Genomic DNA, 14,389 nt, shown 5'->3' with positions numbered 1-14,389 from the left:
AACGTGTCCTGGTTTGTTTATTTCTAGCGCATCTTTATTGTGATTGTAGTATAGGTATGTGAGCTGTTTTACTACTTCTATGTAAGCGTCGTCTATTGTCAAATTCTGCAAGTTTGGTTGGTTCCTTAGGAAAAAAACTTTTTCTCCTAAAAACATTCGACTATTTTAATTTCATACTGAGTTGTGCGACAGGATCCGATCTGCACTCTGATGTTTTCAGTAATGTCGGATTCCATCGTTTCGTTCGTAGACTGACATCACGAAATGATTGTGTTAGGTTCATGAGATTTTTCAAGTAGACTATGACATCGTCTTCTTAGGACACCACTGGTGTATCATACGAGACATACATTTTGTGTTTACACCAAAAATTGAAAACTTAAAAAAATAAAATATCGAGAAAAAAATTTATGAAACAAACTGTGTGACACTTTCAATATGTAGTTAATTATTAATTTATTTAAAAATACATTAGAAAAGTTTAATAAAAAACAAAGGAAAAGAAACTGTTGCACTTTCGCAACTATTCACATAATTTTATAAAATATTGGAAATAGTACATGGAATTATCTCTGTATCACGCATCGTACCGGTATTTCCGTCTAAATTCTGGAGGTACGAATCAAAGAAGAAAACACCACCAACTGAAAAAATTAAGTCTTAATTAAGAAAGAGAGAACATTTTCAAGCAATAATTTTTTACAATTTTCAGAGAGGATTATCTCAACAGCAATGTCTCGCTGAAATGGTTCTATATTTGGGAATGAAGCATCACATCAGTCAAGTATTTCCCACTGGTATTGAGAATTTCAACGTGGTCGCTCCAGCTCCAACGACGAATCCAGGTCCACCAAAACAGCAGTAACACATCAAAACATTGATGCGGTTAGTCAGCTAATTAAGGATGGCCGCCGTGTAATATACCGGGAGATAGAGACATCTTCGGACATTTCAAAAGATCCTACATGAAGAACTGGTTGTTACGAAGTTGGTATTCCGTTGGATCCCTCATTTGCTCACAGAAGAGCAAAAAGCGGTTCGTGTCAATTGGTATCGAAAAAAATTGGCACGATTCAACAAAGGAAGTTGAAAAAACGTTTATAGTATTTTTAGTGGGTTATCGCGAAACTCAGACAAAGCAACACACAACGGCGAATCGTCCTACATGAGGACCATGCAAGTAGGTACTCGCACTGCGCAAAATACAATAAAGTTTTGGAGCTTCAAAACATCGAAATGTTAAACCATCCACTGTATAGCCCCTACTCAAGTCCCAACGACTTCTTTACGTTCCCAAAGATCAAGAATTTAATGCGTGGGCAGCGATTGTAGTCGCCACAAGAAGCCATCGATGCCTTTAAAACAGCGATTTTGCAGGTGTCAACTGCAGACTGGAATAACTGTTTTACCAATTGGTTTGAACGTATACAAAAGGGTATCGATCTTGGGTGGGACATATTTTGGAAAGCGATAAAGTACTTAGTCTATATATTTTTGTCTTTACGGCTATATGCAAAACTAAAAAGTCAACTCTCATGCATGCATATTTGTAAAACTTACCTGCTCTAGAGCCAACTGATGGCAGTTCAAATAAATTTCCATTGATAGGAAGGGAGAAGGGGGTTCTGATAAGGGAGCGTTTTCGTCCTTTTTGGGATAGACAAAATCCAGGTCTGGTGCTTGTGGATTGATCGCCATATCGCTCAACGATATACTTGACCTATCATCATCATCATCGCTGTTCAGTGACGTGCTGAGAGGAACTTGTTTTAACAACTTTTCCGTAGGTTTTGATTCGTCATCGGAGTCAGGACCGAAGTTCAAAAATGGAGGTGCCATACCCCCAGAGCCCTTTTCCTTCAGTAAAAGGGCTATCCGGGTGTCGAGATCAAGAGGCTTGTTTTCTTCGTGTTCATTCTAAAAAAAGTATTGACATTTTTATTGTTAGTTTAGAGCAGGGGTGGGCAAAGTGCGGCCCTTCAGACATTTTTTTGCGGCCCGTGGATTTTTTTTAATTCTTGCTAATATTAATAATTAAATATAGATAATGAAGCTAATAATTAAGAAAGAGACTTAGAACAAAAACTGGAACAGTGGAGACAAGCTCTGGAGGAAAAAGGTTTAAAACTTAGTAGGAAAAAAACAGAGTATTTGGAATGTTCATTTAAAGATGGAGTTACTACAAATAAAATAGTATCTTTGGATGGTGAAATGATTGTGAAAAGCAATAGTTTTAAGTACCTAGGATCGGTATTACAGAGTAATGGAGAAATAGATGGAGATGCATGAATTAGAATTAGGGCTGGATGGATGAAGTGGAAAGAAGCGAGTGGTGTGTTGTGTGACAGAAAAATTCCAATGAAGCTGAAGGGAAAATTCTATAAAACAGCCATAATGAACAGCCATAATGATGTACGGAACTGAATGTTGGGCAGTGATAAAGAGAGAAGAACAACGAATGCATGTGGCGGAAATGAGAATGCTTAGATGGATGAGTGGAGTGACAAAGAAGGATAAAATGAGAAATGAGTATAAGGGGAAGTCTAGGTGTGGCACAAATTGATGCCAAAATGAGAGAGCATAGGTTAAGATGGTTTGGTCATGTTGAACGTCGAGACGTTAATCACCCAATACGAAGAATAGCTGAAGTGCATATTCCTGGAAGGAGTAGGAGAGGAAGACCAAAGAAGACCTGGGGGGAGACGATAAGGCAGGACACGTTGGTAAAGGGGATTAACATTGATATGACCCAAGATAGAATTGTGTGTAGAAATGCAATTAGGGAAGCCGACCCCGCATAGGGATAAGGCAGAGAGAATGATGAATGCAGCTAATAATTAACACTTCAGCTGGTCATTTTTCCGCAAATTTTCAACATACCACGGGCAATTATTTGGGTTCCCGACACAGAGTTTTGTCGGCTCCCTCAATAAAATCCATGAAATTTCAACAAATGGAAACGACATGTTTGAAGTAGTCAGGAACTGTTTATAAAAATTTTAAATTAAACCGTAACCAACTAGTAAGTGTAACAACAACTGACGGAGCACTAAAATTAAGAGGGACTAACATTGTAATTTTGAGAAAACTTAAAGATTACATTCATAAACAATTTCCAGAACATTATTTATTATTTTTTCACTGCATAATCCATCAGCAGGTATCGCGCAAAAATGTTTTGAAAGTAGACAACGTTATTTCAATTACAACAAATATTGTTAATTTTAAAATAAAAATGTATACCATTTTTATTCAGTTGCAATGCGAAGGCAAAACAATCTTACTTTTCAATTAGAATACGGAGTGCAGTCCAGTCCCTTGAATCGCGATTTTCAGCTCTTATTGGAGCCTCATCGGAAAGAACGTAGGCACTGTTCTCCATATTTTAACTGATTCGCATCGAGAGGTTTTCCCACCCATTGCAACCGAAGTGATGATAGTAGGTGGCTAGCGCCATCTGGCATTGAAAGACGAAGTAGTTTTCAATCCTAATAGTAAATTATTAATATTGAAAATATTAAAAATATTACTAAAAGATTTTTAAATTGAAAACTTATTGGTACACTTTCCTGGTGACACCTCCAAGACTTCTACAATTTGCAAGTCAAATGGATGCTGCAGTGAAGACGAGAGGGAAGGAATTCTACACTATGCAATTCACATCCCCCGTCTGCAGCTGGTAAAGTTCCAACGGAAAAATGCACCTAGTTACTCTACGGAGTAATACGACTATAAAATAAAAATGTATACCATTTTTATTCAGTTGCAATGCGAAGGCAAAACAATCTTACTTTTCAATTAGAATACGGAGTGCAGTCCAGTCCCTTGAATCGCGATTTTCAGCTCTTATTGGAGCCTCATCGGAAAGAACGTAGGCACTGTTCTTTAGGATTGAAAACTATTTCGTCTTGCAATGCCAGATGGCGCTAGCCACCTACTATCATCACTTCGGTTGCAATGGGTGGGAAAACCTCTCGATGAAAACCTCTCGATGCGAATCAGTTAAAATATGGAGAACAGTGCCTACGTTCTTTCCGATGAGGCTCCAATAAGAGCTGAAAATCGCGATTCAAGGGACTGGACTGCACTCCGTATTCTAATTGAAAAGTAAGATTGTTTTGCCTTCGCATTGCAACTGAATAAAAATGGTATACATTTTTATTTTATAGTCGTATTACTCCGTAGAGTAACTAGGTGCATTTTTCCGTTGGAACTTTACCAGCTGCAGACGGGGGATGTGAATTGCATAGTGTAGAATTCCTTCCCTCTCGTCTTCACTGCAGCATCCATTTGACTTGCAAATTGTAGAAGTCTTAGAGGTGTCACCAGGAAAGTGTACCAATAAGTTTTCAATTTAAAAATCTTTTAGTAATATTTTTAATATTTTCAATATTAATAATATACTATTAGGATTGAAAACTACTTCTTCATTGTTCATTTTATTTGTTCAAAAGGAATAAATCATCGTGCATTCATATAGCATTTTTGGAAAAGTTAGAAATAGATCATAGTGATGTCTTATAACACAATCATATTCGGTAGTTGAGTTTAGAAAAGGTTCTTAGAAGATGCTATGAATTAAGTGAGGAAATTGCTTTATTTATAGAAATGAAAAACTGCAACACATTTGCTAAATTTACGTTTTGAACGCAAAATGAAACTTTTAAAATGAAATACAAACTATTCATTGTTCATATAAAGAAGAAAAAAATTAGTTCAATTATTTCCCTCATTAAAATCATTAAAAACAATGTATCAGAAAAATAAGTTTAAAATCTATGAAGAAAAACTTTGTAACTTGCTGACGGAATTTGAACATGGTTTCAAAGATTTTGAAGATATATCATTTTCCTTATCACTTCTAAGAACTCATTTTTCAGTTCAAAGTGATTCCGTACCAGTCTACCTTCAACTAGAAATTATAGATTAATTTGCATATTTTTTCAATATTTTTGCATTTTACCAATCTTTGCAAATCCAAAAGTACGTAGAGGACCGGACCTAAATACATTGAGGACCGGAATTGATGATGCTTTGACTAGATTTCCATCCGAAATAGAAAGAATCATGAACAAGGACATAAAAATAAACTAAAACTTTATAAAAGTAATTAAGATTCGTTTTTCGTCTTTTAATAAATACTAATATACCTTAAAAGAGTTTGGAAATAATAGATAATGTGTTTCATGAATATTTTTTTTGGTTATTTAATTCTTTCAAACAAAACAAAAACAAAAACAATGAAGGGAATCTAAGATTTTTTCAAATTTATAATTTTGTCTATTTTTATTTAAACGACGAGTCAAAAACATATTCCGGTATTCATCACTTTACGATTTGACGGACAAAAAAGGAATTGAAAATAAAAGTTGTCAAAACTTTAAACGCGTTTTTCTTAAAATTTCTTTTTCAAAGGTGGTGGACATTTTAACTAGAAAGCTACTTGACAGATCCACCTGAAATTTTTCATATATTTTCTTTAGACAGTTCGTGAGATAACGCTGTCGAGATATTTTTTTTTTGTTTAACAATATGTTGATTTTCAACCTGTTTACAAAAAAATTTGTTATTTTGACTTTTAAGTAGGTACACCAAAAACTCAAAAATCGTTAAAACAAAAAACTCGACAGCATTATCTCAAGAAAGTCATAAGCTAATAAAATATTCTTGAATTTTTTATTTAAAATATGATCCAATGACAAGTTTTAATAGGTTTGTTCTAGCAAACAGTCAAACTAGTCAGAAACCGTCAGCAAACAGTTGGTCAGTGAGAGAACATAATATAGTTACCAGTGCTATCCCCTCTACTCGCGCTGGTCCACTATTCGCTGATGGTTACAAACCGTTTGAAACTGATACTAGAACAAACCTAATATCTACTGCAAATTACATTTATTTTGAGGTGTCTGTAGAAATATACCACCGTTGACTCCCCCCCCCCCCCACCATAAACAAAATTAGTAAAAAGTCGAGCATATTGAGGTAAAAAATATTGCGGCCCTCGGTAATAGAACAAAAACATTTTGTGGCCCTTACTAGAAAAAGTTTGCCCACCACTGGTTTAGAGGATTGCTTATAAAATACTTACCCTATCTTTCTCCCTTTCGTTTTCTTTGTGGTTCCTCTTCACCCCATCTCTCTTCCTGTCCCTATCCCTGTCCTTTTCCTTATCTCTATCGCGATCCCTGTCTCTATAATCTCTCTCCTTGTTCTTGCTGTGGTGGTGTTTCTCGTTACTGGAGCTCGACCATTTGTTAAGAGAAGCTCCTGGGGGTAGTTTTGCCGGAGATCTGTCCCAACTGTCCTGTGACCACTGAGACGTAGGGACTGGAGTTGGCCAAACTGTAGGTGGGGGCGCGGGAATCGGATGGTAAGATGGGGCAAAGGGAAAGTGATTAGGTAGTGGAGGAGGCTGTATAGTTGCATGGTAGTCAAAACTAGAAATAAAACAGTTAAACAGTTAAACAGTTGATTTCAATAATTAAAAAACTTACTTTAACGGAGTTGTTCCTGCTGATCCAAAACTTGTAGAAAATTCTGAACTTTGACCGGTAGTATAACCCATATCAGTGCTACTAGGAGTAGGGAAATCTCCTCCACGATAACTTCTTCCTCCGCTATACCTATCCTTATCCCTCTCTCTATCTATACTTCTCTCAATATCCCTGTCTCTCAGTTTGTTATCTACGTCTTTGTCTTTAACCTTTTTAAAGGGCTCATCAAAATCGTCATCTGCTGGGTCGTACGGTTTATCTCCATCAACTTTTGTTTTTTCTTCGGTTTTTGGTGTAGTTTCTGTAGTCGATGGAAGTTGGGGTGGCTTCTTTTCAGTAGTAAATCCTTCATATTTTTCTTTGCACTAAAATATAAAATATATCTCAACAACGTATATTTAAGCAGTTTAATAGATCCTTCGATAAACTTTCAAAATAACTGAAATGAATAGCAATAGAGTAGAAAAATGATATAAAATGAAATTCATGGAAATATAAAAGAGTCAAAACAAATACAGATAAAATGAAGTAAAAGACAGATGTACTCGCAATCATCTATTCTATACTCCCGACGACCGGTTTAGCTCTCTATAATATGCAGAGCATCTTCAAGAGCAATATTATAGAGAGAGAAACCGGTCGTCGGGAGTATACAATAAATGATTGCGACTATGTCTGTCTTTTACTTCATTAAAAATGAACTCGCATATGCAACCCATTCAACATTTAAATACAGATAGATTCGAAATTAGAGAGAACATATAAATTACATGTAATTTATTTCAACTCCGCTCCACGCAGTTAGCCAACAAAAGGTTTTCAAAAAAATATATTATAAAAATCAAATAATACAGTTTATCCCAAACCCTTTTTTCAGTGCGTGAGTAATTTTGACGTCATATGAGATATTAAGAAGATCGCGAATCGCTGCATGACATTTTAGTTAAATCTGACAGTAGTTGTCAGAATATTTATAAGTGCATTTGCAGAGCCCTGACAACTCAACCTCACAACCCTGACAGTCACCTAATATAAATAATACCGGTAATAGATAAATATACAAGGTATATTTATTATTAATTAATATTAATAATTAGTTATTGTATATTTATTGTACATTTATCTAATAATAATATTATAATAATATATAACATCAGACAAAAAACTCCCACAGGGTATACCATCATTTCTAACTCAGGGAACCACTTATTTAATACCGAAGGATCAAAATAACACCCAAGATCCAGCCAAGTACCGCCCAATTACTTGTCTTCCAACTTTGTATAAATTGGTCACATCCTGTATAACCCGGCGTATCTACCAACACTGTGCTCTAAACAATATCATAAAGCCTTAACAGAAAGGATGCGCTAAGGGTTCTATGGGTTGTAAAGAACAATTTATCATCGACTCAGTCATTTCTAACCAGGCATTCACCAAAAAAAGGAACATCTTTACTGCATTTATTGACTACAAAAAAGCCTTTGATTCAGTGCCGCATGAATGGCTTATAGATATATTAAGAATATACAAAGTCGATGATAACATAGTGACTTTTTAAGGCATATAATGACAAGTTGGAAGACTAAAATTCACCTCCAAATACCTGGAGAAAACAATATCGAAACCGAAAATATCGCAATCAGCCGGGGCCTGTTTCAAGGAGACTCGCTGAGTGCATTGTGGTTCTGTTTGGCTATGAACCCTCTATCACAGCTATTAAACTCCACTGACTCAGGTTTTAGCATTAAAAACAACAATACTGTAGTAGCGAAGCTTAATCATCTGTTGTATATGGATGATTTGAAATTAATGGCTTCTACTCGAGACAATCTAGAACAGATGCTAAAAACAGTAGAAACATTCTCTAATGATATTAGTATGCAGTTCGGCCTAGACAAGTGCCGTGTTTTGAATATAGTCAGAGGAAAGGTACAGCCCGGTGGATTCGATATGCAAAATGGCCAGAACATCGAGGCCATGGGTGAAAACGATATATACAAATATCTTGGAGTAAAGCAGGCGCGGAAAATTGACCATAAGCAAATGATAACTGAGATAACTACTGAGTTTATACGAAGGATAAAACAGCTGCTTCGTTCACAGCTTAACAGTAAAAATTTGTTTAAGGCACTAAGCACCTACACTTGTTTCGCACTTAGCTATTCATTTGGTATTGTTAAGTGGACAAAAACAGATATAGAAAATCTTCAGCGAAAAGTACGAACACACCTCACAAAGGCACAAAAACACCATCCTAAAAGTGCAGTAGAAAGGACGACATTACCACGGAATCTAGGAGGAAGAGGACTTATGGATATAGGTGAGCAATTAGATAAACAAATTGCTAATTTAAGAACTTATTTTGAGGGAACTGAGGGAAAGAGAAATGCGCATAAACCACCTCACTAAAGACAAAAAAATGCGCACCTGGATGGGTTAACCTCTTCCCGGGCGACATCCCAATGAGGTCAGCCAAGACTATGTCGACAATATAGCGTCGAACGACATCAGGACATCAGGAAAGATGTTCCCTGAAACGGAGGGTTCATTACTGGCCATTCAGGATCAGGTTATACCAACCAGAAATTACCTGAAATATATCATCAAAGACCCTAGGTTCAAAACGACAGATGCCGATATGGATGTCAAGCCCAAGAAACCATCCAACATCTTACAGGGGGCTGCCAGGCATTTGCTGCAACTGAATACAAGGAACGGCATGACGCAGTGGGAAAAATCCTTCATCAAGAGATAGCTATCAAGCTGGGACTTCTCCAAACGGACCATCTCCCGTATTATCAATACGCCCCTGAGAGTATGCTTGAGGATGGCAACTACAAGCTATACTGGGACCGCACTGTGCTCACAGACCAAACAGTGGCACATAATAGACCAGATCTCGTACTAGTTAATAAATTAACAAGACAGACAATAATCTACGTAATAAATTTACTGAAAAGATCGCTAAGTTCAGAGATCTGGAAATTCAAATACGAAGACAATGGAGAATGCAAAGTACCCAGACGATACCTATTATTATGTCTACTACTGGAGTCATTTCGAAGAACCTCCTCGAAAACATAAAAAGCTGGGTCTAAATGAACACCTTTATAAGACCATGTAGAAAGCTGTACTACTCGCGACGGCCAGATGCGTACGAAAATTTCTGGGAGAAACTCCAGCATACCAAGTCACCTAGGGCTCGATAACACGGAAAGAGTCCCACCAGAGCTCAATCCTTTTGATACCATAGGTATCTGGGATGAGTCAATTTTCCCCTTAGAGGAAGTGTGAGCCGTATGGCTAAATCTGAAATAATATTATTTATATTATTAACTAATTATTAATATTAATTAATAGTAAATATATTTTGTATATTTATCTATTAACGGTATTATTTACAGTCGGAAAAATGAAAGATTATATATTCCGACTGTATGTTATTTTAAAGTGCGCATGCGATTTTCTCATAATTTATCACTGACTAGTCGCCGACAGCCTCTGCGAACGCACCTGCACTTTATGTTTACATAAATACGAATATTAATATTTATATAAATATTTGCAAGAATATTAATATTTAAAATATTTTGAGGAAAATGTAAATAAATATAGAATACAATTTCACTACACAATGTCCGAATATACCAATGACATAAAAATATTTATATTTACATTGTTGACAAATTTCTAACCTAGAATTACAATTGTCATTTTACCCGTTAACACTGTGAAAGTACTGTCACGATAGATTACTTTTGTTTCAAATTATATTTATTCGCATCATGGATTGGTTATCTACTTGAGTATTGTAAAAATACATAATTTTCGAAGTTCAATGTATAATACCGTATGACAATCACGGACGTACGTTTCTTTCTGTCACTTCGAGCTTAATGCGTTAGAGCGAATTCGACAAACTATGACGCACTGAAAGAAGCGTTTGGGATAAACTGTATCAAGCGGGCTACTGGTTGCTGAACTACTTTCACGTAAATGCCACTGAAGATGTATGTCTTCATGTTGCCAAATTATCGTTTTTTTTACTATGTTCGAATTAAATTAATTTCTAAAGATGCGAATCTATTATAGCAGGTAATAATAATCTACTTTCATAAATAATAAAAACAATACATATAGTACATTCTTTAAAGGTAAAATATTGCAAAACCTCTAAACTTTAAAGAACCGCTTGGATTGACATTAAATTTGGCATTCACATATCTAACAAGTCAAAGAAAAAAAGTGATATTGTGCCGATGTGTGCTTTTGCCCTAGGGGTGAGTTTCAATATGAAAAATAATGAAAAATATATGTTCGTAATAAGTCCAGAAATGGATAAAATGACTAATTCTAAGCACCTTTTGTTCTATAAAGTTTTTTTACTAAGTTAATACTTTTCGAGTTATTTGCGAGTGAATATGTTAATTTTTCTACAAAATAACCACGTTTTCAGACGGTTTTTCGCAAAGAACTCAAAAAGTAAGTATTTGATCGAAAAAAATTCCTTATCAAAAATATAGCACGTAAAAAAGTGAAAAACATGGTGTATATTTTAGGTCACTATACCTAGTAGAAGCAGAGTTATAGCTAATGAAAAATAGGTTCATATTCGTCAAATTCGGCACTTTTTTGGGGAAAACTCATTTTAACTTTTTTAAAGTGTTTAAAAAAAACTTATTTTTGTTTTTTAAAAAAAATTTTTAGCATCAAAAGTAAACAAGTTACGTTCAAAATAAAGTTGGTCCCTTTTTTTGGTAAGAAATCGGGAAAATCACCTCCTAATTAGCATTTCAAATGAACTTAATTGTTACCACTTCACAAGTTTTTTACTCACGTATGTATTGATCATATGATCTATACGTTTCATCGGTTCAAAGTCCTTATTTTTGAAAGAGCTGTAGTTAAAAGGGCTTGAACGAGTCTCGATCACGAGTGTATGCAAATTTAGAAACACCGAATCTTAACCAATTTTTGTCTTACAGAAAAACAAAAAAATACAAAATATTCAGAAAAGTAAAGCCGATGTTTTTATTTTTTAAGATTTTTGTTATCTCTAACACATTTTAAAGTTATTTTAAAAAAAAGCATTTTTTTCAAAATTAAAATTTTTAAAAATTTTACTTTAAAGCCAAATTTTTTCAAAAATAAGCTATTTGAATCGATAAAACTTACAGATCATATAAACACAACATAAGTAAAGTAACTTGTGAAGCGGTAACGATTAATTTCATTTAAGTTGATAATTGGGGGGTGATCTTCTTGATTTTTTTTTGCCAAAACAAAAGGTACCAACTTTTTTTGAGCGTAAGTTGCTTACATTTGATGCTAGAAATTTTTTTCTAGAAACAGAAATAAAGCTTTTTTAAACACTTTAAAAAAGTTGTAATGTGTTTTCCACAAGAATGCTTCATTATTTGGATATTCCACATTGAATTATTCTATTTGGAATTTTTCGACTATGAACCTATTTTTCATTAGCTATAACTCTGCTTTTGCTAGGTATAGAGACCTAATATATACACCATTTATTTTTTTTTTACCTTTTTATAGGCTATAGTTTTGCTAAGAATATTTTTTTCGACAAAATGCTTACGTTTTGAGTTATTTGCGAAAACCGTGTAAAAACGTGGTTATTTTGTTGAAAAATGAACATATTCACTTGCAAATAACTCGAAAAGTGTTGATTTGGTAAAAAAACTCGATAGAACAAAAGTTGCTTAAAATTAGTCAGTTTATCCATTTCGGGACTTATCTTGGACATACATTTTTTCACCCCCGAGATGGGGTGAAACTCACCCCCAGGGCAAAAGCACACATCGGGACCATATCACTTTTTTTCTTTGACATGTTAGCTATGCGTATGCCAAATTTCATGTCAATCCAAGCGGTTGTTTAAAATTTACAGCAAAAACCGTGAAAGAATGTACTAAAATGCTTGCCGTGCTATGCGCCACTTGCCATACAGTCCGTGAAAGCATGGCTTTACTGCGAATCAGAATCAGCTTATAAGAATAATCATAAAACAAAAATATGGAACAGGAAACACATTTATTTATTGTTTTCACCCAATCTTGAAAAAATCTGAAAACGTTGAATTATCTACCTCCGTCTGTCCGTAAACACAACTCCAGGTAGAATGACAAAATGAGGTGTCAAATGAAAGCCTATAATAGGGTGGTGCGAAAAAAGTCAAGTTGATAATTTCGTATCGCTATAGTGCGGAAAAGTTACGATTGGTAATTACAAGAAAAACAAAAAAGAACTATTCAAATCGGACTTTATCTTCCGATCCCGCAACGGGCCTAAAGATTATGAAATTTGACTTTTTTTCAAAAAATTTTATTTACCCTCCATGTAGGTTTTATTTATCGCTATAGTAAAATTTATTTACAGTTTGTATGGTTGAGTAATAAAAAAAATAGTTTTACGCATATAAGGAATATCTTCTGATTCCGCAAAGTCAATCAAAATCTATAAAAATTTTAAATTTTTGATGATTTTAATGAATTAAAAAATATTTAGTTATCTCATTTTTCTGTTATATTGTGAAGCTCTTCGCTTCTTTAGATATTGTATGGCAATATTTAAACAACTCAGAACTCAGAACGAGGTGGTGGTTGCACTTCTAGGTCCACTCACACCCTTCTCTCCAACCAACCAAAAAGTGTGTGTTTTTTACATTATTTACAATAGTACATTTCTTTTTGGTCTGTTTGTGTCCAGTTTTTAAACGCAAACTTTGTATTGTGATTTGGTGGTAAAATCTGGCAGCGTTTACCTTGATCCAAGTGTTGCCCTGATGAATCCATCTCTTGATTGGGATCCACGACCCACATACATTAGACGATGCAACCAACGTGACCAACTTTCTGCACCGCTCGACAGCTTGCCGCAGGTGGCATGGATGGTTTTGTACATTCCAGTCTGGCATGATGTAATGCAGAAACTTACATCTTCATTTGAAACTCTGCGAAAAACTGGTGGAGAAGATAGTTTCGCTACATTCCAGTCCATTATTTCAGTGTATTCCTGTGCTTCAAAAATAAGTAGGAGGAAGGAAATTTCTAATACTCTAGCACTTTAGCCCTTAGCTTTAGTCTGTCCTGCGTTTAACGCTCTACTCAGCCCTAGCTCTCTAATGTGTTTCCTTTCTCCCTACTATTTGAAATTTTGAAGCACAGAACTAAACTAAAATAATAGACTGGAATGTTGCAAAACTATCTTCTCCATCACTTCTTCGAAGAGTTTCAAATGAAGATATAAGTTATTGCATTACATCGGGAGACATGCCAGACTGGAATGTACAAAACTATCCCTGCTACACGCAAGCTGACGAGCGGTGCGTAGAGTTGGTCACATTATTGGAAGCATCGTCTAATGTCTAATGTATGTGGGTCCCAATCAAGAGATGGATTCATCAGGGCAACATTTAAATCAAGGTCCATGCTGCCAGATTTTATTGCCCCCAAATCACAATAAAAAGTTGGCGTTTAAAAGCTGGACACAAACAGATAAGAAAGATAAAAAAATGTACATATATGTAAATAATGCAAAAAACACACACTCATTGGTTGGTGGGAGAGAAGGGTGTGAGTGGACCTACAAGTGCAACCACCACCTCGTTGTGAGTTCTGGGTTGTTTAAATATTGTCATACAATATCTAAACAAGTGAAGAGCTTCACAATGTAACAGAAAAATGAGATAACTAAATGTTTTTTAATTTATCAAAATCATCAAAAATTTCAATTTTTTATAGATTTTGATTGACCTTGCGGGATCGGAAGATATTCGTTAAATGCGTAAAACTATTTTTTTTATTACCCAACCATGCAAACTGTAAATAAATTTTACTATAGCGATAAATAAAACGTAGATGGAGTTTATATAA

The 14,389-nt window shown here is 35.0% G+C and overlaps 1 protein-coding gene across 2 annotated transcripts in view; it reads right to left on the bottom strand.

Annotated features, from left to right (window-relative positions):
• The window catches only part of LOC126882301 (histone-lysine N-methyltransferase SETD1), a 167,903-nt gene that overhangs the window by 135,426 nt on the left and 18,088 nt on the right, over nt 1-14,389 (bottom strand). For both annotated transcript variants that reach the window (XM_050647167.1, XM_050647168.1), the window contains exons 4-6: nt 6,495-6,859; nt 6,089-6,437; nt 1,561-1,917 (exon numbers count right to left, since the gene is read on the bottom strand). In XM_050647167.1, the coding sequence (XP_050503124.1) occupies nt 1,561-1,917; nt 6,089-6,437; nt 6,495-6,859 (1,071 nt within the window). The remainder of the gene's footprint in view (nt 1-1,560; nt 1,918-6,088; nt 6,438-6,494; nt 6,860-14,389) is intronic.

Source organism: Diabrotica virgifera, chromosome 3 (assembly GCF_917563875.1).
Source record: "Diabrotica virgifera virgifera chromosome 3, PGI_DIABVI_V3a".
NCBI lineage: Eukaryota > Metazoa > Arthropoda > Insecta > Coleoptera > Chrysomelidae > Diabrotica > Diabrotica virgifera.
This window is presented reverse-complemented; position numbering and strand designations above follow the sequence as displayed.